At 37.2% G+C, this 24,541-nt stretch overlaps 5 protein-coding genes across 6 annotated transcripts; 2 read left to right on the top strand and 3 right to left on the bottom strand.

Moving 5' to 3' along the window:
- Positions 1-2,142: 2,142 nt before the first annotated feature.
- Positions 2,143-7,020, bottom strand: LOC144647479 (mitochondrial fission process protein 1-like). The gene is made up of 3 exons (XM_078507283.1): positions 6,888-7,020; positions 3,142-3,511; positions 2,143-2,485 (listed from the first exon to the last, which is right to left on the bottom strand). Exons 1-3 carry the CDS (start codon positions 6,976-6,978, stop codon positions 2,398-2,400), a joined length of 549 nt encoding a protein of 182 aa, XP_078363409.1. The 5' UTR covers positions 6,979-7,020; the 3' UTR covers positions 2,143-2,397.
- On the top strand, positions 5,005-12,647 carry LOC144647475 (uncharacterized). Of its 2 annotated transcripts, none has more exons than XM_078507279.1 (4): positions 5,005-5,288; positions 8,943-9,275; positions 9,856-10,356; positions 11,004-12,647. In XM_078507279.1, the coding sequence occupies exons 1-4, from the start codon at positions 5,283-5,285 to the stop codon at positions 11,256-11,258; spliced, it is 1,095 nt and encodes a 364-aa protein (XP_078363405.1). In that variant the 5' UTR covers positions 5,005-5,282; the 3' UTR covers positions 11,259-12,647. The 2 variants fall into 2 exon arrangements, with proteins under 2 accessions (XP_078363405.1, XP_078363406.1); XM_078507280.1 differs by lacking the exon at positions 5,005-5,288 and adding an exon at positions 7,145-7,348.
- Positions 12,379-16,387, bottom strand: LOC144647474 (G patch domain-containing protein 3-like). Its single transcript, XM_078507278.1, has 3 exons — positions 15,924-16,387; positions 13,631-14,353; positions 12,379-13,223 (listed from the first exon to the last, which is right to left on the bottom strand). Exons 1-3 carry the CDS (start codon positions 16,288-16,290, stop codon positions 12,784-12,786), a joined length of 1,530 nt encoding a protein of 509 aa, XP_078363404.1. The 5' UTR covers positions 16,291-16,387; the 3' UTR covers positions 12,379-12,783.
- Positions 16,388-16,404: 17 nt separating this feature from the next.
- LOC144647476 (MORN repeat-containing protein 3-like) lies at positions 16,405-20,364 on the top strand. Its single transcript, XM_078507281.1, has 5 exons — positions 16,405-16,610; positions 17,342-17,493; positions 18,027-18,186; positions 18,875-19,059; positions 19,709-20,364. The coding sequence occupies exons 1-5, from the start codon at positions 16,466-16,468 to the stop codon at positions 19,775-19,777; spliced, it is 711 nt and encodes a 236-aa protein (XP_078363407.1). The 5' UTR covers positions 16,405-16,465; the 3' UTR covers positions 19,778-20,364.
- A 1,526-nt stretch (positions 20,365-21,890) lies between these two features.
- Positions 21,891-23,368, bottom strand: LOC144647477 (calcium release-activated calcium channel protein 1-like). The gene is made up of 2 exons (XM_078507282.1): positions 23,134-23,368; positions 21,891-22,583 (listed from the first exon to the last, which is right to left on the bottom strand). The coding sequence occupies exons 1-2, from the start codon at positions 23,248-23,250 to the stop codon at positions 22,059-22,061; spliced, it is 642 nt and encodes a 213-aa protein (XP_078363408.1). The 5' UTR covers positions 23,251-23,368; the 3' UTR covers positions 21,891-22,058.
- Positions 23,369-24,541: the final 1,173 nt, after the last annotated feature.

Genomic DNA, 24,541 nt, shown 5'->3' with positions numbered 1-24,541 from the left:
GGAGGGAGGGAGGGAGGGGGTGTTATGTAAATTACTTGATGGCCCTGACAATAAAAAACATTTATTATGTCGAATCTGAGTAACCCTGTATAGATACCAAGCAAAATATTTTAACCGTGCCTTCCCAATTCTACTTAATATTTATATTTTGAGAATTTGCAAATTAAACCTATCGAGTCTAGTACAAGGTATTCTCTATAAGATGATTACGTTTATAAAGATAGCAAGCAATTCCTTGTCATTGATTTGTAACTCTACATTTGTGTCAATCATTCTGAAGGAGAAATAAAGCAGAAATAAAGGAGAATTTTATAATTGTCATTTTTTGTTTTGCCCAGCCTATATCAGTTTTATTTGTGATGGATTGCATTCATCTTGAAACTGAGAATCGTACTAAAACAATTCAGTTTTAAATTCCCTTATCACATGGTCGATTTTGCTTGGCTAGATTTTAAATTATCCTTGTTAACATCTAGCCATTCAAATCATGTGTCCCCAGAACCACCATTTACTCATGAAATTTAGGGAATGCGAGCAAACAGGGACAGGCAGCTCTAGGTACAAAATAATGCAGTGACAGATCTAGGGCAGTGACTGTCTTTTCCCTTCCTTTTTTTTTTTTTTTTCTCCCCATAGAGGGCGGGTGGAAACAGAGAGAGAACTTGACACGAAAAAAAAGAAGAAAAAATTTTTTCTTCCGCTCCCTCCGCCACCTCCCCCCCCCCCCCCCCCCCCCCCCCTCTTTTTTTTTCCCCCCTCTCCTTCCCTCCCTTTTGAGCAAGATAGGGCTGCACCTTCACCCTTCCCCAGGCTCCCCTTGTAGGTTCTATTACCATGTGTGTTTGCCACTGGACATAGTGATGTTTACCGGTAACTCATAAATGGTTTAGAATGATCTTTGACATTGTAAAGTTATTGTAAAGTTGTGAAGCACCTTAACCCAGAAAAAGATCTGAGGGTTCGGTAAGGGTCCCTTGCCATGCTGTTGCTAGTGCTCTCTCTAGCTACTAACTGACCTATAATAGACCACCAGCAAGTATTGTTATAAATCTATACCTGCTATAATATGAATACCATCCATTGTCAAGCCAATGGATAACAAGGAAAATATGATAATAATGTATGCAATGATCAGTCAACAGCCATTTACCTTTGTGTAACTAGCTGGGGAAACAAATTATTTTGCGCATCTATTTCATGAACAAAAACATCTGATTTGTTTTCTTGTTTCCATAGTTAATAAAACACGTGACTATTTCCATGGCATTTCCTTTTCTTTCAAATATCACTTGTGTAAATATGAAAAGTGTTTTTTTTTCCTCATTGCGATTTTCAGTGATATGCGAACTCTGATATTCAATCTTCAACCAACAATTTGCGCTTTTTGCTGCCGTCAATCATCTTAGCAGACCTCTCAAGATACAGAAGTTTATTTCAATCAGGTCAAAAGGCACCTCTGCCCCAGGGGGGTACTCGGGATTTCAAGTGACGGGGATGGTCGCAGGATTTTTTTTTGGTTTGAAATTTTCGTCTCTGGGATTTTTTTGGGTAGGAAAATTTGGCAAGTCAGTATTTTTTATTTAAGTAGGAATTTTTTGGGGCATTACAAACAATCTAAAGATTTGTGGTAGTGCCTTGGCTGCATAGTTCTACGAATAAAGTACAAACAAGCGTGTTTCGCTGTTGATTTATATGGGGTTTATTATTTTTGGTAAGGGATTTTTGGGGTTCTGTTGGGAAGTCCTAGGGATTTTTTAGGGTCTTGATTTTTGCCCCCATTTGATCATCCCCATCACTTGAAATCCCGAACACCCCCCCCCTCCCCCGGGCCTCTGTCAGTTGTGATTGGTAACTTGATCCATCTTGTTTGTTTCTGTTTTTCATGGTTCGTTGGCTGTCGCCATAATTATGATGGACAGCAGCAAAAAAACGTAATAAATTCGTTAGTTGGTTTTGAATTTCAGAGTTCACATATCACTGAAAACTGCAATTAATCTTGCATGCATTAAACTATGGTGGCAGACAAAGGAAGCTTTTTTCCCCTAATTTTTTACACAAACCACAGGCACAAAAAGCTGCTTCTCAATTATGACAGTTTGAAAACAAAACTTTGTGCTACTATACCATACTCATCACAGAAACCTTGGAAAACCAAATTGACTTTTTATTTACTTTGATAAAACATCGTCTGTACAAATGTATAACTATTTTACAATCACTGTACATCTGTGTACTATTATACAATGTGGTTTCATCAACTTATCTAGGAAAACCTGCCCCGCAGGTTTAAAACAGAAAACACGGCAAGGCCAGACGAAGGAAACAACACAAGCTACAGATTGTACATGAAATATTGTTCTGTCCAATGTGTTAGTTTTATCAAGTTTGTTTTAATTTCTATTTCTTGTGGCTGTGATCAAGTTGATGAGAGATGCCAAGATGCCTTGAAATGTGAATCATCCCATCCATCATGTTATCAACCAATCTAAGAAAAGAAAAAAAGAAAATTTGTGAGAAAAAATAATAACGTAGTTCTTGCTTATTTTTAAAACAAAAAAATAAAAAGTGACTTACAGTATGTCAACCCCACATTATTCCAGTTACCCTACACAGACTCAACAGCATACGACATACTGCTCCATACATTGGTACAACATACTGTCAAGAAAACTGAAAATAATTCTTTTTGAAAACTTGTAATAATAAATCAGTAGTGTTATGTTGGTGCTGGGATGGAGCAGTGGTGAAAGCGATCACCCCCACCAATGTGGCCTGGGCTCGGGTCAAAACCCAGACATCATCATTAATTTTTGAGCTTGTTGTTAGTTCTTGTCCTTGCTCCGTGGGTTTTTCCTCCTGGTTCTATGGTTTTCCTACCACCACAAAAACCAACACTTGTAATTTCCAATTTGGATTTGAAAACATTGTATTAAGAGCCACTCAGTGGATATGCTACTGCATTTATTTATTATTTTATTTACATGTATTTATCATGTGACTGTCACATTGAGTACCAGTATCTTATTTGCAGTGGATAATGATTAAGAGGTCTGGGTTTGAGCCCAATTTTAGTACTAAGAGACTGAGTAACATATTTTCTATTGTCACCATAATAAAATTCACTTATTTGATGTCACATACCTATCAATGGGTTTGATAATAACAGGTATTGCACTCAATCCCACAAGTGTTGTCACCCACATCTGAGCATGAGGAGGCATTGTTCTTGCACATCTCTTGAGCGTGAACCTGGATGCAGCACAAATCCTGTTGATTGTGAAGCCTGGGATAATCACTGACGCCAGCCCCTGCCAGACAGCTGCCTCTACCATGGTTTCAACAGCTTTCCGTTTCTGAAGATAACTTGACAAATGGCTACTTTCCTGGTAGCAGCGCTTCCCTTTGTCGATGGAGTCTGCCAGGCAGTATGTTGAGGCAACCCCATAACTACCTAAGTACATCAACCGAGGGATGTGGGTACGAAATGCCTCACCAAATTCATTAGCATACCCTGTTGGAAATAAACACACCTTCATTAAATTTAATTGAATCAGGATTGGTGAGATAATTTTGAGGCAATGATTATGAAGAAATCAGAAATGAAAAGAAATGTCACTTGGTGAAACTATATTAATTTCACTATTCATCACATTGCATGTTATATGAATGAAACATTTATTTGCCAATGGAAATACAAGTTGAACAATTGAAGAAAGAAACTGTGGAAGGAAAATTTTTCTCATTTAAGCTGCATTAAAAAAACTCCTGAACCAAATCTTGTTTCTGGTTTTCAGGTATTTCAAAAACATTGTTTACTTTCCTGCCTCCTTATAGCTAAACTGGGAAAATTATTATCTTCTAATTTAGGCACTATAGGCCAAATTAATCCTACAGGCTTTGTTGTCGGGAACATTTTGATGGAAAACTGTGGAGTAAACAAAAAATTTCATTCTCCACAAATTTCCCCAGACTTTCTTTGACTAATCCCTGTTGAAATGTTGTAGTTGAATGCAGCTGGGCAAGTGGAAGGTCTGTATTCATTAAGGAAAAATTGAAATTTTGGCAAGTTTATGGATCAAGCCAAAGAAAGAGAATACAGTAAGCAGGCAGGGGAGAGTAGAGAAAATGTCCTATCTAGTATTATTTCATGGAGTGGGAGCTAAAAGAGTCCTTAAAAAATTATCTGGCATTTAGCACATATCTATAATTTTAAATCTAAGAAAGAAAATCAGTGGAAAAAAATGTCCAAAAGATTTTTTTAATTTGCATCAAAGTATCTTTGCAAAAACCTACATGATGTAAACTGGAATCAATGTCTCCTTATTTCTGATTTTCAGGTCATGGTCACGGCTATTGAATTACCACCCAATAAGTATTTTAATTTGTCACACTTCTTAAGGCTGAAAAAAGGGTTGTGTTTTTTACACTTAAAGGACTGCTCCTGTGCTTTTTTTTAAAGGTCGCATCGCATCAGTACCAGGTCAAAAAGCTTGTCTTCCTGTCTAAATTAAATCTACTTATTTACTCAAAAGGTAAAAATTAAAAGTTTTGTCATTTCATGCTCCAATAAGTTAACCAGTGACAGAAAAAGAAAATGGTTAATGGTTCACTGATTTAGCAGGTGTCTACATCAAAAGGTCTGCTAAATAAAGCTATCAGCCAAGACAGCTTAATAAGTGTTAAGTAGGAAAAACATCATTGACAATGATTTAAAGCTTCACAAAAGCACAAAATAACCCTTACAGCACTAATACATTTATAAAACAGTCCTTTGATTAACGTCAAAGTTTCTAACAGTCAGGGAAGTTTAAAATATAAAAAAGACTTAATTGTTTACAAACTATGTATTTTTAATACAAGTAAACTATTAAGTATTTATGTGTCATAACCCAGGTTTTCCTTTCTTGTGGCAATGGGTAGCACTTAACACTGTCATTATCTAAATGAGTGGTTGTTGTGTGATAGTTAAAAACAAACACCTGTTACAAGACCATGTCAAACACTTGACTTGTTTTGGGTGCCAACCCCTTGCTGCTATGCATGAGCAAATTGTTTTTACAAAATGCCTGTTCTTGCTGTGGTTAATGATCACAGACACAGGAAACCAGCGAACAACAGAGTAAACCAGTCTTACTTGATAACACAGGAATGATAACAAACTTTTAGCGCTGGATGGGGAGCTGCTAGAGTTGGCTACTGCGAAGAAACACTAAATTTAAATGAATATTCAGTGGAAATAGCTTGTTCAAAGGCTGCTACAAAAATGGCAGGCACCTGTTAACATGAAGGTAAGTGAACTTTTTACTCCTATTTGCTCAAGTGTCGCAACGTATTAAACACCCTGTTCATATACAGTTGGTTGACTTTATTTACACGGAGGATTCCATCCTTCACTGCTCCTAAGTAGAAAAAGTCGTCATCCATGACTGCTTAAGAGAAAGAGTCAAAGCATCAAGATCACTTAGAACGCTCTGCTACACAAACACAACCTGACACACCATCCAGATCTTGGTCCAATTTAATTTAAAAGAAGTTCCTGCTTTGCTCTTGACAAGGGTCAACAAGGGTCAATGAGGGTCATATATGTGTTAATCCAGTAAAACAGGTGAAACTTTTTAGTGTAAATTTAATTATACCAGTCTCTGTCTTTAAAAAAATGTGAAATACTTGAAGTTCTTCAAAGGAACAACTTTAAAATAGGCAAAAAGTGGAAACAGAAAATAACTTTTTCAAATGGATAAAGTCAGAAGTGTTCAGCGCTCTTGTGTTCCTAACAGGTGCCTTTCTTTAATCTTTTTAAACAATGTCTTATATTCAACAATTCCCATCAGGCCATCAACATTGGCATTCTAAAGCACTTTATTTAGCCAAAATGCTAACAGGGAATGACTGTCAGTAATACTTAGTTTCACAGTCCATGACGGGCTTAGAAAGATGCAGAGCACCAGATTTTTGTGAACCATATATGTCTAGATTAGTCATCTGGGCAAGTTTAAGATACAAATTGTGGAGATGTCACATTCTAAAGGATTGGACTCTCTTAGATGTCCTCATCTGTCCCTTTTTCCCAATGTTTTCAGTTTAAAATTTAGCAGCTGAGTAGTTTTGAAACAGTTTTATGGACACTGCTCTAAAGATAGCCCAATACTCTTGAGTGTCACAGTCTACTGGAAAGAGTAGAATAATTTATTGTAAAATTATGGGTATTTAGTTTGCCAGATGCAGGCAGGCATTGCCATCCAGTCATGGAAATTGCCTTCTGATTTCTTGTGTCAACATAGCAATTATAACACAAATAGAAACCATAAAATTCTGAAATTAAGCCTTGACTTATATTTGCACAACAACACTTTAAAGTGGGCTTATTTTGGGAGCGGGGCTTGTGCATACAAGAATACCACATGGGTAGCATCACAGCAGCTAGGGGGTGGCACCTAGGGAATTATCGAAAATATGCACTCAAATTGTTTGCGGAAATGGTTGCCATGGCAATGGCAACAGCTGTCAAAAATAAACCTTATTACTTCTTTTGATTGCGCTTGCTTTTAAGTCCACAATATATTTCACAAGATAACATTTTCAGCAAAGTGTCCACACAATAAAAATGTACAATGTAGAGGTGCCACCTTTAATTTTCCTCAAAAGAATCTCTTTCTACTCTGATCTCTCTGAGTGAGGTTTAAGTTTTAAGCAAACTGATTAGAAAAGTATAGCAGGCTGCAAGAAAAGATACTTTAGGGCCAAAGTAATGAACACTCTGACAGCATTTCACATCTGTGAAAGTATAAACATCTGAGCAAACGCATATTGGACATGTATTTTGAAGAAGGGATCAACTGCTGGTCTCACAATTAACATGATGATCTTGCAATAAATTCAGTGCTCACCTAGGTATCTTAACGCTGTATCCCTGAAAACATCGACGTCAGATCCCTTGATATTATCGGAAAAATCTTGTTGTTCAACCCGTTCTACCATTGTTCGTCCGCCATCTTGCTTGCCATTGTCTTACAATAGCCTCGTTTCCATGTTCATGAGGTTGCCTCATTCCCACCAGATCTCGCGCGAGATCTGGGAACGAGATTAGGAACGAGGTTATCCGTCGGCATTCCAACCAGCCAATCAGATGACAGTATTCCATATGTAAACATCACAACCAGAATTTGTTTTGGACACAGCGAATATTTTTGCAGAATTCAGCATAGTTTTCCATTACTCAAAGCTCGTAATTTAAGGCGGCATTCGGTATTTTAACGTTGCATAAAGTTCCCAGGCTTAAATTGAAAAATCCTTTAGCTACTGCTTTGTCGAATCGCTTTTTCGACAACGCGAAGGATCAACGAAGATGGTAAGTGAAGGTGGTTCCTTTCGATAATAGCTTAACGGATCTTGCTCCTAAAACTTCTCCTGTGCTCAGAAGAGAAGGGTTGCGAGAGATCCAAGGTTTTACTTTGGAAGGAGAGGAGGTAGGAATTTTCAAAAAAAGGTGCAGAATGTGAAGAAACCTTTTATAGTGGGTTAGCTCTCTTTCAAATTGGTTGCAGGATAATTGCAATAGGTTTTCCCTCAGTCCTAAATCATGATCAAGCATAAGATTACATCTAAGAATTCTTAAATTGATGTTTCTTTTTCAGTTTCGGCATGTAAAAAAGCTCTTTTTAATATTATTTTCCAAGGGTCAAGGTATAACTAATTGGAGTTTCTGCATACTTCAGCAACTTCAGAGAAACTATGACTTATTTTTAGAAATGACTTATGAATTATAAATTAGGTCATACCGTTCATGTTTTCGGTATTAAATAAATGTGGCTTGTAAAGACCAGCTTAAAGACTCAGAGGTATAGAATCATACAACTTCACCAGAAAATACAAAAATACATTGTCAGCTAGAGTGCACAATGCCTCATTTTTTCAGTAATGACTTCCGTTTAGGAATTAATGCCTATTATTAAAGATTTTTTTTGTTACTTTTTCTTGCAATTCCTTATTTCTAACCAAACCTAAAGCTGCTTTAATGCCTGGGGTCTCAAATCAAACAAAATCGAAATCAGACGTTCAATGTGATACGCCCAGGTTAATGATAACTCAAGTAAACAGGTTTCTTTTGTTTTACTATGTTAACATCCCTTGCAAATGACATCTGAAATATTATTTAAGCAGAAAAATAATATAAGGATGATGTTGTGTGCAATACCATAAGGAAACTTAAATTTTGAAATAAAAAAGGGGGTCACCATATTCGTTTAGGAGCAGGAAGACCTTGTATATTCCATATAATTCCTCTATAATTCCTCTGAGAGCACTGGCAAAGTACATGTTTTTAGCGATTATTTTATATTCAAATATAGGAATTGATCTGTTTTCATTTTACAGAAAGAATTTGATCGCTAGACCCAAAATATGAGAAAACAATGATAGGTCACCATACTCATTTACGAAAAAGCAACGATATTTATTTGCTTCTCTCGCTGACTAAGCCGCATAGAAAAAAGCTGCCATCTTGTTTATGTGCGCGCGCTAATTACGTGTAAAATTCTGCGCAGTAAGGATGTGCAATGCAAAACAGGGCAATGACCAGAGACACTACAATAAAATTACATAGCTAGATATAGCACTGTGTCTGACAGAGAAGTTCTGCATACTATCAGCTGACAGATCTACTCTCCTCAACAAAAGATCTGAGCTTGTTACCAAGTGCAGGCACGAAAACTAATTCTACGCATATTCCGATCATATTCCGACTGTGGACCTTTAACAGCACTGTCTAATGATCGCTTCATGCATGAAACTCACATAACTGCCCGTACAGTCTATTTTTCCCCTCTTAGCTGGAATCTGATTAGGAATCTCTTATACAAAAGATTGAATGAGTTAATTCAATCAGGGATACTATGAAAGGTGAACGAGTTCTAGCATGAACATCTGTGATAATGCATTTTCAGAATGGGAATGAAAGAAAAAAAGAGACGACTGGGCAGGACACTTGCCAGATTAACAGACAAACCAGTGATGAAAAGGACAAAGCAAAACGAAAAGAACCAGATCCCAGTGAATATACAACAGAGACCACTAATTCAACCACAGATTCAAATGGCTGTAAAAATGCATTAATGACAAGTAAGGCTACCAATGCTGTGGCCTTCCACATTCCCATTGAACAACCAGTCTGCAGGCCACCTCCAAAACGGTTCTGTGACCAGGTCAAGTCAGAAAGAGAAAACATCAGCATTGAGAGGCTCACAGAGAAACAAAAAATGGCTGAAAGAAGAAAGAAAGTGAGTTACTGCAAGATGACATGCATGTAGTGTACATGTTAGAAATGTTATAACCTGCGGTGCAGCAAATTAATGATCAATAAGGTCCTTTACTGGTAGTGTAGACTGTCCTTGACGCAGGCTAGCTAGACATTAATAAAAAATTCAATAATTTAATAGTTTGTCTGAAAAGTAGTAGGTCTCCTTTGGTTGGTGTCAACCATGGCCCTGATGCAAACAAAATTTAAAATTATTTTGCATCTTGACGTAACTTTTTTGAGGTTAAAAAATGTCTTTTTAAAAGGCGACATTTTGAATTTACTCTTCTTCAGGCTATCAGTCTGCCATCTTGCTAATGACAATCTGAAGAAGAATGGTTAAACTCTTTGAAATGTCGCCTTTTGAAAAGGCATTTTTAGCTCAAAAAAAGTCCTGTCAAGACACTTATTAATAAGTAATTCTGTAACATAGTCAAACTAGTTTGAAATAAAACACTACTGCCATGCATGCCAAGCCATGTGAGCCACATAAGCCTATAAGGAAATGTGAGTAGGTGTACATGTAATATTATTTATCAAATGAATGTAACTTGCTTACACAGCAACATGTGGAGCAGAGACTGAAAAGAATCCATGATCGACAAGAAGCTGCTAGAAAGCTTGCACACAACGTTGAACTCCTCCTACAGCAGAAATCCCTTATGGATGTTGGCAGAGGAGAGAATCACAACACACCTAAAATGACATCTTCTGAACTACTGACTACAGCTCGTCATGTTGCAAAAGATTTTAGAACCTTGACATCTCAAATGACAAAAGATTTTGCTGTGGATGACAAAAACAACAACTCGTCAAAAGGGTGCCAAAGGCAAGTCAAGCCTACATGCCAGAAGGAAAACCACACTACATGTAGCTCGGCAAAATCTCTCATTAAGAACGACAACAACAGGAGTGTTGCATTTACTGTTGGCTTTGATGACGACAAACAGCCTGTATCTCCCATTCCCAAAGCATTACAAGTGCCATACAAAAAAAAAGAGAAAAGTAAACTAACAGCTGAAGAATTAGATGAGAAACTAAGAAAGGCTGCAGAAAGAAGAAATGTAAGTCTTGAGTCACCAAGCTGTGAGTATAATGTATTAAAATAAAATAACTGTGTAGTACGAAATTGCTCCTGTGGTGTAGTAAAATTGGATAACTAAGCCAGGGCTATCATTGAGTTTTTAAGGGTCTGTTACAATGAAGTTACCACCCGTAGCATTTTGCTCTGTATACAAGTGTAACATAATAATCAATGTTAATAGGCCATTTTCGATATATTAAAATTCTAACTTGGATTCCAGGCTTGGGGGAATAAAACAAAAGATATCACATTGAGGTTCAGGGATGAATAAATAATTTCTTTTGTTTTATTCCCCCAAGCCTCGGAGCCAAATTAGAATTTTAATATATCGGAATTGGCCTATTGGTATTATGTTACACTTGTATCACTATACAGAGCTAAATTCAGCAATTCCAATTAACAGCTACATCAACTGAAAATACTTGTTTCTGTCATTAGGTTTCAAGACATACATAAATAATGACAGAAACAAGTATTTTCAGTTGATGTAGCTGTTAATTGGAATAGCTGAATTTAGTAAAGGCAAATCCTAAAGTTTTATACAAATTCTTTACTTTATCATCCAATCAAATCCAGCTCTAAACGTTCTTCTTTTTTAACCAATAATTTTATTTCCCCCACTTACAGCACAGACAACAAGAAAGAGTTAAGCAAGTCAGAGCTAACCGTGAAGCACTGTTTAAACTGGCTTCTGATCTGGAGACATTTATGTTATGGAATGACGCAGAAAGAACGGATGACAGTGGACGGCAACAACGACACCAGACAAGACAACTTGCAAATGACATTGCAGATGGCTTTGATAGATTGAGTCAGAGGTATTCAAGAGATTTAAAGCGAGCTGAAGGTTTTCCCTGCACTGTGTGGGAAGCAAAGCAATAATTTTCCGACTAATCAATCTTCATTTTCTTTGACAATGTGGACTAATAATAAACTGGGTATAGCATTAATTTAATTTATTGTTTTTGAATGACTCTAGCAGATCTAGAATGAAATGACTCACATTGTAGCTGAGATTCGCAGGGTAACTAGTATACAATTTACATAAAATGAAGCTCTCTCTCGAGTAATTTGAAAATACTAGGGTGTAAGCAGATGAATGCCTGCAAAGCTTTCAGGATAAAAAGTAGGCATTTGATTCAGAATAACCACTAAAATCATTATGATTTTAGGATTTGAGTTTTTGACAATGGTCATTGACTGTGACAAGGAAAACGGTAATTGGTGTGAAAATGTAATTATTTGTTTAAATTCGTCGTTATCTTTAAAATATTCTTTGAAACTTTTTCATGTGTGCAGTACAATACATTGTACAATGTGTAACAATATTATTCAATACTTGCAAGACAGTTTTCAAAACGTACAAGTACTTTTGAGAGTTTCCTTCCAGACTCAAACATTTTAATCACAGAGCCTTTTAACAATGTGCAAAGTTAACAATGAAATTCAAAACTTAACTGAAAATCCTAATTCAATAGGACAACAAACAAGACCCATGGCAGCACAAAAAGAAACCATAAGTTACTGAAAGGCACTGTACTGTTAGCAATGTCTACAACATATATTTACCTAAGTTTTCCTTTAGCTTGTTAATTGTGAAAACTTCAAGAATTTAGAAATTGTTGTTGATAGTTCTTCTCTTCTATGAATCGCTATGTACAAGTGTAAAATTTAAATGCTTATTTTAATTTTTACATGACTTTTGCTGCCTCATTCCCACCCAGATGACTCTATTTTATTACTGCCCTGGAATAGCCCAATTTCGATATTTTAAAATTCAGCCTAAAACAATAGACATCACTACGAGGCTCCGGGGAATAAACCCCACAAACTCTATAGTTTGGTCCCCGGAGCCTCGTCCCGAGGTCTATTGTTTTAGGCTGAATTTTAATATATCGAAATTGGGCTATTGCCAAAAAATGTACATAATTTATTAATGTAGTACATGTAAAAATGTTAATACTTTGCAGTGTATACAGTTGATGACGGGGTAAGATAGGTCTTTATTTACGATTGACCTTTGCCTAACTGTCTGTACAGATTATTTGATTTAATAGATGTACATGTTTGTAAATATTGTACAAAAGTAAACGACAGGTTATAGAGAGCAAGTTGTTTTCTTTAATGCTTAACTCAGCGTTAAGACATTTAATGCACCGCAGTGGCAAACTCAGTTGACATTACTTGGACTTTGGCATTTGCCAGCCTTTGGCTCTTATTGAAAACCTTGTTCAACAAGTGATCAATAAAATAATGTACCATTTCAACAAAGTAGTCTTGTGTTGTTTCTTAATTTGTACACCCAGACAAAAAAACAACAGTCTATATCCCACCTACACTGTATAAACAAATTCATCCTCATGTTTCATTTCTTGACACGGTACATTGTTGGTTTGATCTTTGGCAATCATATTTTTCTGCTTTGTTCAGGGTGAGATTTTCCACGTACAAAATCAACATTGTTTACATACTTAAGTTTATCAGGTCCCCATGATTCAAACACATTTTCTTCATTGTTGTCTGGTTCATCATAAACCGTTGATATAATAACATTTCTTTCAGCCTTGGGTCGTTTCACATGTCGTTGTAACTTGTCACCATAGTAACCTAAACCTCTCTTACATTTGGGCAATTGTCCTTCGGCAACCACAGGTTCTGTTATTCCCTCCTGTGTTGAGCCAAGGCTCCCCCCTTCCTTCCAACCTTGCTTCCTCATCAGTTGGCCTCCAAATGCTCTTGTATGTTTTTCAAAGCCTCCAATTTTATTCAGGTCAATATCATTTCCTTTTCTCCACTGCTTTTCTACTCGCATCTGAAGAAGATCTCGAGAATCTTTGTCCCCTCCATCTGAATGTGAAAGATAAATCATAATTAGCATAGATTTTCAGAATTTCATTTTACACTAACTCCGTAATTTTTGTCCCAGTTGAGAAGATGCATCAAACTCTTAAAGCTGTGTTTTATCGCATTTCCAAACAACTCAAATTTCGTCAAAGATACCATGCTATGTGTCACATTTTCAACTCTTTTCTCAGTGTTTGGAAATGTGATCAAACACAGGTCTCTCATGTTTGACACATTAAATTTCTGGAATGTCTACTAACAAGCACTTTCTGAAAACTCTGCAATATGTGGAACCTCCCATTGACTCTTTTCAAAATCTATTAAAATAAACCCCCCACTTGTCATCACAACCAACAGCATTGTGTTACTGATTCGATATTAAATATCAAAACTTGATGTTTCTGCCATACCTGGATTTTCATATATTTCCATGTCGACATCCCAATCATCAGCAGTCTCTTCATCAAAATTTGGTTCTTCCTGTTCTTTCCAGAATGCTGCATCAGTATAAAACACAAGACCACTACCTCCTTTCTCCCACTTCAGTTCAATGTCCTCTTCAAATAGTCTTTCTTTTGTTCGTTCTTGACTTGTAACATCATTGTGCAATGATTCATGTCTGTCCCATTCCTCAGCTTCACTATCATCATCACCATCAACTTCAATCTTGTTGATTTCTTCACCGTCCGAACTATTTTCACTGCCATACTGCTCGGTCCTTTGGGGCTCTTCAGTTTCCAAACCACATGTAGATGACGAAGAGTCACTTGTTTCTGACACACCTTGCTTTAAGTCTTTCACTGATTGAGAAACTAGTTTTCTTTTATTTCTTTTTGTAGCGGCAGCAGAAACTCTTTTTTCCAATGACTTGTAATCAAGTGGAACATTACTATATTTCTTTTTGGACTTTCCCACAGAAAAATCCAAGTCAAGTTTTTTGATTACATGTGGAGGGAGCTTGCAAGTTCTTATCAACTCCATGAATACAGACAGAGGTGTTCCAACATTACCATTTGGCATCAGCGGAGGAGGACGGAGCTCAATCAGTTCATTAAGGTCTTGCTGTGAGAACTCTAAGTTTGTTCTTGTGGAAGACTGCTGACTTTTTTCTTGCCTTGTTCTGTAGGGAAGGTCTATAAGAAGGAGAGGAAATGTTACAGTTACTACAAACTAATTTCAAAGAAGATGTCTTATAACTATAATACCCAGCATGACCAGATCATGAAATAAGTAGTCAATGATAATGACATATAGTGGTTTTCACTTTATTGTGGTAATTAAAGTGGCCAATCACAAGAAACACAAGAAATTGAAACAAAAACACATAACCAGCACCAAGTGTGGGAAAGTGTGATTGATTCTGATTCTGTGTCTAATTAATTGTGAGATTGGCTGTAGACCAATGTTGTAGACAGTGTGTACTGGAGCAAAACCAAAGCATCAGGTCATCTGTATATCCTGCCCCACAAACCTTGGATCTACTGTAACATATCCATGCATGATAAAATGCATGTTCAAGGAATTGCAAGTGCCATGTTTGGTTAGTTTTAGTTCATTATAGCTTGATAAATCATGTGGCCCACATCATGCTTTTGCATTGTCAAGATATAGTACAAGTGGCCTACATCACAAGTTTGACTGCAGGCAATTTGTTTAGCATTTTTTAACTGGGACATAGTGAACTTACGAATTTGTAAGAACACTTAAGAAGTATGAAAACCATTTGCTTTGACTCCTGCTCTGCAGTATGCACTTCTCCTGTGTTCTGAAAATTCCCACATGCTTTTGGCAACTCAACAGTGCACTTGGGCTAGTTGTTTACTATTTTCAATATTGAGTGTAAAAGTAAACTTGAACCGGAACCAGCTCTGGTTTTGCTTCACTTATGCTATGTGATTGACTAAAACATCAAAGTTCTGTTGTTGGTTTTTTCATATCCAATCGGATGTAAACTAAAACCAATCGCGACTCGCTCACATATGTTTTCCTGCACTTCACACTGAATGCATGTATTTTGTTTGAGTTTTGATATGTTCATTAGAATGTCTGTGTCCTTTGTGATGGCATGTACTAGAACCCAAACAAAGAAACAAAACAATCAAAACAGCTGATAAGAGCAAAACGAAACAAAATTACCGAAACAAAAAAAACCCATTACAGTTATTGAGAGCTAATGTTAAATAGGCTGACGAGAGTACTATTCATGCTAACCGGAGTGCACCATGCACTCCGGTTAGCATGAATGACACTTGGGTTAGCCTGTTTATGGTTATCTCGCAATAATGGTGATGGATTTTGCTTGTTTCAGTGATTTTGTTCGTTTCAGCGGTTTCATTTCAGTCGTTTTAGTACATGCCCTTTGAGATTGGCCAGAGTTATAATTAACTACAGTTGAACCCTGGTAACTCGAACTCTGAAGGGAACCGAAAAAACAGTTTGAGTTAGCGGGTTTTTGAGTTAGCTGAGTACCAATGACCTGAAGTGGGTCCAAGGGAAATGGAAATTAGTTCGAGTTATCCGAGTTCGAGTTACCGGGTTTCTACTGTATTTTGTCTTTTACGATACTCAGTCGCAAATTGCTCAGATAATGCAGCCCTTTTGCCTCTCCGAAGGCGAAGAGGATGAGTGAGTGAGTTAATTAAGTTAGGAAAAAGCTATTTATTACGAACCCCACCCCCCCCTTCTCCCCCCCCCTGTTACAACCTTTTCCTTCTTTAATTCTGATTTTTGATATGACTGCTTTGGATGGGTAATACTTTCCACTGCGGTCAAGCCAGTTTTTGCCGTGATAACACTTGATCAACTCTTGTAGTTTTTTCTTGAAGATCATTATAACACAACATGTAGTAGTGGACGACTGTTTATCCTGGCCATTCGAGACTGTCTCAAGTCTAAACTCAGGCCGATGTCGAAAATGGAAGCACTTGAATCCCCCAGTTCCATTATTGATGAAGTTTGAGAACATTGCTCGCAAATCAGCGGAACGAAATTCCTTCGGAATATTACTAACAATTTCATAACACACTTCTTCTTCTTCTTTAGCTGTAGTTTGGTCGTTTAAGTTTTCCATTGCCTGAAAATTTTGACACCAAAATACGTTCAAAATTCGTAGGTAGCCGCCATTTTATGTGCAAGTGTAGAAAGGCATCATGGGTATGTTTCTACTGAGTAACCTGGCCTTCCCTTAGTTACAGAAGTAAATAATTATCTAATTTGTAGCTTCAGTTTGTGGAATCTTCGACAAAATGCCGATTACTAAACAACCCAAGAAAAGCGAGCCTTTATGGAAAGAATGGGATTACAAAGCACAAAAGAAAGGCGTTCATCACACAGTTTATTCGGTGAATGGCGATCAGTATACTGGTGAATGGGATAAAAATCTGAAGAATGGTTAGTAGCTCGCGCGCGCTTGCCTGTTTGCACGTTCGATTTGGGGTTATTTGTAAGTCTCTGCAAGCTTACAGTTTTATTTGATTCCATTCAAATAATCCCGCTACAAATCAGGTTTACCAATAAAACAACCTCCTGAATTTTGAAGTGCATTTATCCGTTGGTAACAGTGAGAACACACTAGAATAACCTCTCATTAATAGCAGAGTAAAGCTGCAAGATGTTCTGCAGGTCCGAAATATTTTATTGGTGAATTCTCTAAACCAACTTACTTATTCTTCTCGACTATATTGCAGGGAAATCTTACTTAGACTGTTTACAATTATCAAGGATCCTTATCCAGCATTTTCTCAATCTCCGAAGATAATGTAATGGAAGGAGGGGAAGGTTGAAGAATCAGGGGGTGGTGGGAGCGAGTGCAGGGATTTGTCTATAGGACATCTACTCTCCTTCTTCCCCTTCCCCAGGTTTCACATTCAGACATAACATTCAGTCTAAACATTACTTTACAAACAAGTCCTCAATATGTTATTGATGTCCAGACACCTTAACAGTATGCATTTCCTTATTTCTCATTGAGCAAAAAGTAAAAGAAGCCAGCATGTAATATAACAACATTGAAACTGAGTGTGAGGCAGAATCTTCTTTCCCTTGTTAGATCCCAGTATTCTCTTGGTCCTACCTCTTTGGTATCTGTTTAACACGTAACAAGGCTTAAATGACTTTATTAGGAAAGGGTACCATGACATGGAAGAAGTCTGGAGCTATTTATGATGGAGACTGGAAAGATGACCATCGCTGTGGCTTTGGTACATACAGTTTACCTGAGGGAGGAGGTTACAGAAAGGTTTATTCTGGTGGATGGAAAAATGACAAAAGACATGTATGTATTCATTACATTCAGTTTGATAAATTTAAGTTTTTCATTCTCAATAATGCACCTATCAATGTTAAGCCGCTGGAGGGAGGCCAGGCATAGGCAGGGGATTTGACAGCAATTCTTTGCCCAAAGTGGGGACTTTTGACCATTTTAATGGACTTTCTGACAACATTTTATTGAAGTTTAGTGACTCTTTTGAACATCCACAAAGACTCAGCTAAGTTGGAATCCCCTGCCTACGCCCGGTGCATAAACTACTGGTAATAATTATTAGTAGTTTTGCTATTAAAACAACTGTCATAATGAGGTTAATTTTTAGACTAAAAATGTCTTGTTTTAATCATTAGGGTTTTTTGAGTGATGGTGGATGAGGGCTATGGTATTTTACCTACAGTTGTGGGCAGGGAAAAACACCAAATAATAGAGGGGGGGGGGGGGCCAAAAAAAGGGAAAAAATATAAAGAAAGCCCCCCTCTACATTAATTGTGAACCCTAACTTACATGTAACTGAGTATTGTACAATGTTTCATCCCCAGGGTTATGGAACAAATTTTTACTCACATAATGAATACTATGAAGGGGAGTGGTATGCAGACAAGCGGAGCGGCTGGGGAAGAATGTATTACGCTGATGGTGCAGTTTATGAGGGAGAATGGTACAATAACATGAGAAATGGAGAAGGAATGCTTAGGCTAGGTAAGATAAAAAAATTAAAAAAAAAATCATGTAATTTAAGTGTCAATGTATTTAGCACTGTTTTGCTAATTGTGGACACTGCAAATAAATAAACAAATATTGCAAATTGAACATAAACTTGTTAAAAGCCCCAACTGGCAGGAGACTAACCAGTTGGCTATTTACAAAGCGTGGAGGAGTTGTATTCGGGACGACCGAAGACAAATCCATCTAGTGGCAGGGAGGTGGATTTGAACCCTGGGCCTCCAGATTACAAGTCCAGCGCCCTACCACTAAGCCATGCCACCTCCCAGTAAATGCAACTATTATAACTGCTTAACCCAGTTAGCAAAGCAGCACAATGGTTCTTGACTTGATGTCAACTCTGTTTTCTTCTTGGGCCTTGCCTGAATTTCATTTAAATCTTGTACTCAGTGTTGACTGAGGTTTTGATTGGGTGTTCTTGTTGAGCACCAAATTCCATATTCACCCATTTTCTGTCTTAGAAGTAATGCTCATGATTTCGTGGACCAGTTTTCATTTCCCTGGTTTGAGAAATCAGGATTCTGCTGTACATGCAATTTGAGCAAGTTAAATAGTCACCTCACCCTTTTTTTTGATAAAATACTTTAGATGAGTTGCTAACACTGCTACCTCAACCTTCAGTTACTCTTAACATTTTAGCTATAATTGGTGTTCTTTTTGACAGCAAATGACAATCGATATGAAGGTCAATGGAAAGATGGCAAAAAACATGGGAAGGGCAAATTTTTCTATCTTGACCGAGGGCAGTTGTACACTGGAGTGTGGTGCGATGACATACCAAAATGTGGCACTGTTGAAGATTTTGGTCGACATGAAGCTCCAAACCCAACAACATACTCTTTACCTGAGGTTAGTGTTTATCCTACATCATTCAAAACATGTGTATGGTAGATTTCACCGCAGCCAACAAAGCCTTGGGCTTGGCTTAATCATAATTCTTGCAGCTATTTTCTTTTATTTGGGGTGTTCTCCTAGCGCAAACTCCTCTAGCCATTCTATACTCGTTTAAAATACTTAACACTGCTCCCTCATAATACACCGCAAGCCGAGAATTGTCTCAAAATGTTAGTTGTAAGAATGATCCTGACAAACTACAATGTACATGCCATACATATACAGTATAATGTGTAGGCTAGTTACAGCCAATGTTTGGGAAAGTTACTTAGCTGGTCAGGAGAGCAGCAGAAATTGACCCTATATGTGAGAATGCTGAGTTAAAAAGACACAATCATTTCTGATTTTACTCAAGTCAAGTATTTTCTTTTCAAGAACTGTTTCCAATTTTCTCTAAGAACACACCTCCCTGAACTCAGTGCAGATCTGTTCGCATAACTTACCAGTAGTCAAATTGTCCCATACAGACCCAAATATTTCTGGTTATTGCAATTAAAAAGACTGAGAATTGTGTTAGGTTCCTTTTTTCAATTATTTTTTACTAGAAGTTTACCAGTGATAACTTTTTTTTTTTTTTTTTTTTTTTTTTTTTTCATAAATGTAGTGTAAACTTCAAGATACAAAAGGAGTAGTGAAAGATGCAGAGGACACATTTCTGGATGAACAGCAGTGATGATTTTTTATAATTTTATGTACCTTGATATTTATTAAGCTCCCTTTATTTTTAATGATGTACATAACAACAAAAGCCAAAGGCATACGCAAAATCAAGTACAAATAAATACAGGAGAAACCTGCTTCTCTGAACACATGATGGTATGATGAAAATCAGCAAACAGTAGTTGAGAAACAAAGAAAAAAAAACTTGATCAATGTTGTAACTTGTTAACTATTAATCACCAAGAAGCAGGCTTTTGTATATAATTTTACAAGTAATTTATACATATTCCTGATGGGAAAAAGTCAACAGATGACTCCTAGGAAGACTCAAAGAATGGTGGTATGGATCATGAAAGATTGGCCAGTTAGGTCAATGAATGTGTAAAACATGGTTACTTGAATCAAGTACTGTTCAAAACAGACTACATGTAAATGTTTGCTTTACTTTTCAGTGTGATGATTGTTGTAAATCTTTTACCATGTTTATAACTTAATATTTTTGTACAGAAACTTCTAGTACTATGCTCTGGACAGTTATTACAAAAGAGCAATTATATAGCATTGTACTTGCTATCAATAAAACAAATTAATATTGCCTTGTTTAATTCCCTTTTACTTAGGATATACTTAACAATATACACCAAATTGAACTACTCCTTTGAAAAAGTTTAAATAAAACCAAGAAAAACTTCATCTAGTAACAAGGACATAAAACTGAACCTCAATTATTCCCTGTTCCCTATTAAATTCACTTTAAACATTGCCAAAGTAATTTGTGGATTTTATTCTGAAGTGGATCCACAGGTCGATTTACCAATGTTATAACGAAATCTGTTATTGATAATAATAATAAAAAAAATAGCTACAGCTATTGTAAACTCAAAGAGAGAGAGAATTTTTAGCCTGCATCAAAAACCACTGGAAGCTAAATCTTCTAGCCATATTTAAGTGGCATTTTCTCTTAAAGCGGTCCATTGCATTTCGGGTTCAGAAAAAAGTTTTCCCTCAAACTTTGCCCAGTGAACTATCTTAGGTTGTAAGTAAATGCAACGACTTTAGTTTTTGGAAATACGTTAAAATATATATTTTTAGAGCTCTCAACAGTGAAGGCTGCAAAAGGCCTAATTTTGAGCTTGGCCAGAACGAGAAATTTCATAAGTTGACGAGCTCGCCGCTCAAAAACAACCAAACGCACCAAATTATTATTATTATTCCTAAGTTAAGTGGTCCTTCAAAGGTTGGAAACGCATGTTAATTTTGATACATTTTGATTTACAGGTCCGTGAAAATTTAAATATCAGCAACCGTTAGATCGCTTTTTGTAAACATGCAAAAGTATGGTGTCTTCGCCGGCATTTATTTCACGAGTCCAGACCAGACCATTCTAAATTCCAACTGAATCCTACTAAACAGATGTTAGGAAGCATAGAAATATAAAAATACCTTGCACTTTTTATATTCCTTTGCCACAGCGACTTCGAACATTTCGTGCTTATGCGAGAATTTCATACATATTATGCAAATGAGCTTACTTACTCGCATAAGCACGAAATTTTCGAAGTCGCTGTGGCAAAGGAAGATAAAAAGTGCAAGGTATTTTTATATTTCTATGCTTCCTAACATCTGTTTAGTAGGATTCAGTTGGAATTTAGAATGGTCTGGTCTGGACTCGTGAAATAATGGCCGGCGAAGACACCATACTTTTGCATGTTTACAAAAAGCGATCTAACGGTTGCTGGTATTTAAATTTTCACGGACCTGTAAATCAAAATGTATCAAAATTAACATATTTTAACGTATTTCCAAAAACTAAAGTCGTTGCATTTACTTACAACCTAAGATAGTTCACTGGGCAAAGTTTGAGGGAAAACTTTTTTCCGACCCGAAATGCGATGGACCGCTTTAAGAGAAACTGCCACTTAATTTCCATGGTGATATCAGAACAAAGTAAGTCATGGATGTTTTAAACTTTCGTACTGCATGTGATCACCAAACCACCAAGCCCTGAACTTTTGCAAGCCTCATTTGGATATTTCTAGCCTTGGGCTACTACCTAAAATTACAGTGCACTCCAGTGTAATGAATGTTTTGTTCCAAAAAGTAACAACAAAAAGGAGTATGATACCAAAAAGTTGGTTCATTATGTGTGTGCTTTTTGTTTTCATGACAGTTTAGTCAGTCTTTTAACTGGTCTAATGTCTGGGTCCAAGAGATTCATTCCCCTATAAATATGTACATCCACTTGCTTGTAACATTAGAGTTCATTAAGTATGGGTTGTGAAGTATAAGGTTTGCTAAACTCTGTGATTAGGACATGGACTGGGATTAGGTGTGCTTGGTGATGTTCCTGTGTCTGTGTGAAGCTGGTTAGCAATCTGTTGAAGTTCCTCAATTCCCTGAAAAGATCTTTCATACTTGTGTTGAACAAGAGACCTGTAGAAATGGATAGCAAACCAAACAAACACAATACAAACAGGCACTAGCACAACAGATGCTGCTACAGCTGCAGGTTTGCTGTAATTGTAGAACTTCACCCAACAAAGTATTGCAATCTCTGCTAAGAACAGAAGCGTCCCAAGACCTGTTGAGAAAATCCATGCAATCTCAATGTGTATGTGTAGTTTTTCGTGTGGTGAATCTCGTACCATTTGTGTTCCCTGTTGTTGCATATTTGCCACTCCCTCAATATTTGGCAGAATGCAGACAGATATCATGAGTGCAAAGACGTGTATTGAGATAAGGATGGTAGTCATCACACTGAAGGCTATCAACAGCCCTTCTGGGATACCAGGTTCTAGTTGAATTTCTACCATTGCTATCTGCAAATGAAATGGTGAAAGTTCACATTTCATTATATAAAAAAACACAGGAATAATGGACCAATTAAATATCCCCCTTCTACCACCGGGAATCTGAATATTTGGATCATATGGTGGATTAAGCTCTTAAAGCCCCTAATAATCTTCTTCCAATCAGATGCCACAACCAGCAGACATCCATATAATTTGTTAAGTTACTTCCATTGTAAAATAAGCTGTTAAAAATAGAGCCTTTTCACTATATTCCAAGTAATTAGGCAACCAACGTTATGTATTTCAACATTGCCACCTTGTAAATAAAGACACAACGCTTTTATGGGAACTTCGGAAAAGATGATACATGTAATTAATTAAGTACATAGATACATAGATATGCTTCACACCATGGTAAACAAAGAGCAGTTCTTCAATAATCAAATTAGCAGAGTCACTACAGTAAGTACATGCAAGTAAGCTTACTCTGGTCTACTTCAGCCAAGCTACAGAATGTTGCCCTGGGTCTTCTAAAGATAAATCGAAGCAAAAAAAAAAGAAGTCGAACAACACTCACCATAGCAAACCCTGACATCAGAGCCGAAGTACGACTGGATGCTTTTAGCTTTCCGCGCGTGAGAAAAAGTCTTTTCACGGTCAACCTTTGTACCGACTCTTCCTCGGTGTTCTTCATGTTCTTCTACTTTACAATGAGCAGCAAGTTGTCTTACACTGTTTTTTTTGCCGTACAAAAATAAACTTCCCTGGTACAACCGCGGTGGCCATATTTGTTTTTGGAGTACACCCGCTGACCAATCGACGTGGATCAACTGGATGCATTGCAGGTGCTTTGCGTGACAGGTGTTGTCACGCCTCTCGGGATACTCCAAAATGAATCAGGCTGTATTACAGTGAAAATATTTGAAACCAACAGAATATTGTTTTTCCAGGAAATTCAATTATATCAACGCTTAAAAAATGCATTTTGCAAAACAATCCCACCTTGAGCTGTAAAACACGCGCGAAGCAAGAACAAGACCCCTACCTCGAGGGCTCGCGCGCTTAGCAACGCACTTCCTCCCTTTCTGGAATTTTATATGGGGCGGTGTCGCTAGACTCGCAAAGGATTCCTAATGTTTCTAGCAAGATCACAGTTATATAACGGTAACAGTAGCTGTCGGGGTTTTTAGACAGTATTCCAGAGTAGCGGACCTCTCATGAAAAGTACCAGAAAAGTACTGAAAGAGAAAGTTTTTATTATGTCGGTTGGCGTGAAGCGAGCATCAAAGAAGGCGAGGTTTCTTTTTTATTGTTCCTGAGACCGTAGAACTAGTTCCCCACGGAAACTTTAGGGAAGGACAGAGGGTGGGGTTGGAAAATATGTACTGATGTGTAGAGATCTCTGAAAGCCGTAGTTAAAAATATCATCGTAATAACGTTGTAGTAAAAGTATTCTGGATTAAACATCGGACAGTGGAAAACTTGTTTTCTGCAAATTTATTTGCTTCTTCACCTTTATATCTTTGAGTTGTCTACTTCAGAACTCGGTAAATATTGGGTAAATAGGCTGAATCATCACCTGATTAGCTTAATTAGCCCCCTCGGGGGAAGGGTGTTCCCTTACATAAGCTATGTATATGCGCGACGCCAAGGGGTATGGTTTTCAAGCCGTTTTGGTCACAGGCGGCCCAAGCTCTCTATCAGATTACCTTTGGACGTGACTCTTGCTTACGAGCGGTGTTGTGTTACAAAGATTCGATTTATAAGGGTTTGTATGGGAAACAACGGTTTTGCTTTTAAAGTAAAAAAAAATGTATATTTTGTGAATAAAGTTGACTTACCCTGATTCGTTGTTTCATTCTTTGTTGTATTCCAGCTTCTCAGGTCGATACAACGCGTTTTCGGCGAGTTATCGTTATTTTGGTGTCCACTGCTAAGGCCATCCCAATAAAATGTTTCGTTTCTCATCGCCCGACCGACCCATT

Source organism: Oculina patagonica, chromosome 3 (genome assembly GCF_052425735.1).
Source record: "Oculina patagonica isolate OP01 chromosome 3, crgOcupat, whole genome shotgun sequence".
In the NCBI taxonomy this organism is placed as follows: Eukaryota; Metazoa; Cnidaria; class Anthozoa; order Scleractinia; family Oculinidae; genus Oculina; species Oculina patagonica.
The sequence above is the reverse complement of the archived record's forward strand: the minus strand, read 5'-3'. Positions and strand labels throughout refer to the sequence as shown.

What these genes read in the sequence shown, in the direction of transcription:
- LOC144647479 (XM_078507283.1), bottom strand. Translation starts at nt 6,978, where the DNA reads ATGGTAGAACGGGTTGAACAACAAGATTTTTCCGATAATATCAAGGGA. An exon ending in TACAGCGTTAAGATACCTAG is followed by an intron (nt 3,512 to 6,887) that starts GTGAGCACTGAA and finishes TATTTCCAACAG; the next exon opens with GGTATGCTAATGAATTTGGT. An exon ending in ATTATCAAACCCATTGATAG is followed by an intron (nt 2,486 to 3,141) that starts GTATGTGACATC and finishes TTCTTTTCTTAG; the next exon opens with ATTGGTTGATAACATGATGG.
- LOC144647477 (XM_078507282.1), bottom strand. Translation starts at nt 23,250, where the DNA reads ATGAAGAACACCGAGGAAGAGTCGGTACAAAGGTTGACCGTGAAAAGA. An exon ending in TGATGTCAGGGTTTGCTATG is followed by an intron (nt 22,584 to 23,133) that starts GTGAGTGTTGTT and finishes TTTCATTTGCAG; the next exon opens with ATAGCAATGGTAGAAATTCA.
- LOC144647474 (XM_078507278.1), bottom strand. Translation starts at nt 16,290, where the DNA reads ATGGAAAACTTAAACGACCAAACTACAGCTAAAGAAGAAGAAGAAGTG. An exon ending in CAGAATTAAAGAAGGAAAAG is followed by an intron (nt 14,354 to 15,923) that starts GTTGTAACAGGG and finishes TCCTTCTTATAG; the next exon opens with ACCTTCCCTACAGAACAAGG. An exon ending in GGAAATATATGAAAATCCAG is followed by an intron (nt 13,224 to 13,630) that starts GTATGGCAGAAA and finishes TTTCACATTCAG; the next exon opens with ATGGAGGGGACAAAGATTCT.
- LOC144647475 (XM_078507279.1), top strand. An exon ending in TGGCTGAAAGAAGAAAGAAA is followed by an intron (nt 9,276 to 9,855) that starts GTGAGTTACTGC and finishes TTGCTTACACAG; the next exon opens with CAACATGTGGAGCAGAGACT. An exon ending in AGGCTGCAGAAAGAAGAAAT is followed by an intron (nt 10,357 to 11,003) that starts GTAAGTCTTGAG and finishes CCCCACTTACAG; the next exon opens with CACAGACAACAAGAAAGAGT.
- LOC144647476 (XM_078507281.1), top strand. Translation starts at nt 16,466, where the DNA reads ATGCCGATTACTAAACAACCCAAGAAAAGCGAGCCTTTATGGAAAGAA. An exon ending in GGAAAAATGACAAAAGACAT is followed by an intron (nt 17,494 to 18,026) that starts GTATGTATTCAT and finishes TTTCATCCCCAG; the next exon opens with GGTTATGGAACAAATTTTTA. An exon ending in AGAAGGAATGCTTAGGCTAG is followed by an intron (nt 18,187 to 18,874) that starts GTAAGATAAAAA and finishes TCTTTTTGACAG; the next exon opens with CAAATGACAATCGATATGAA.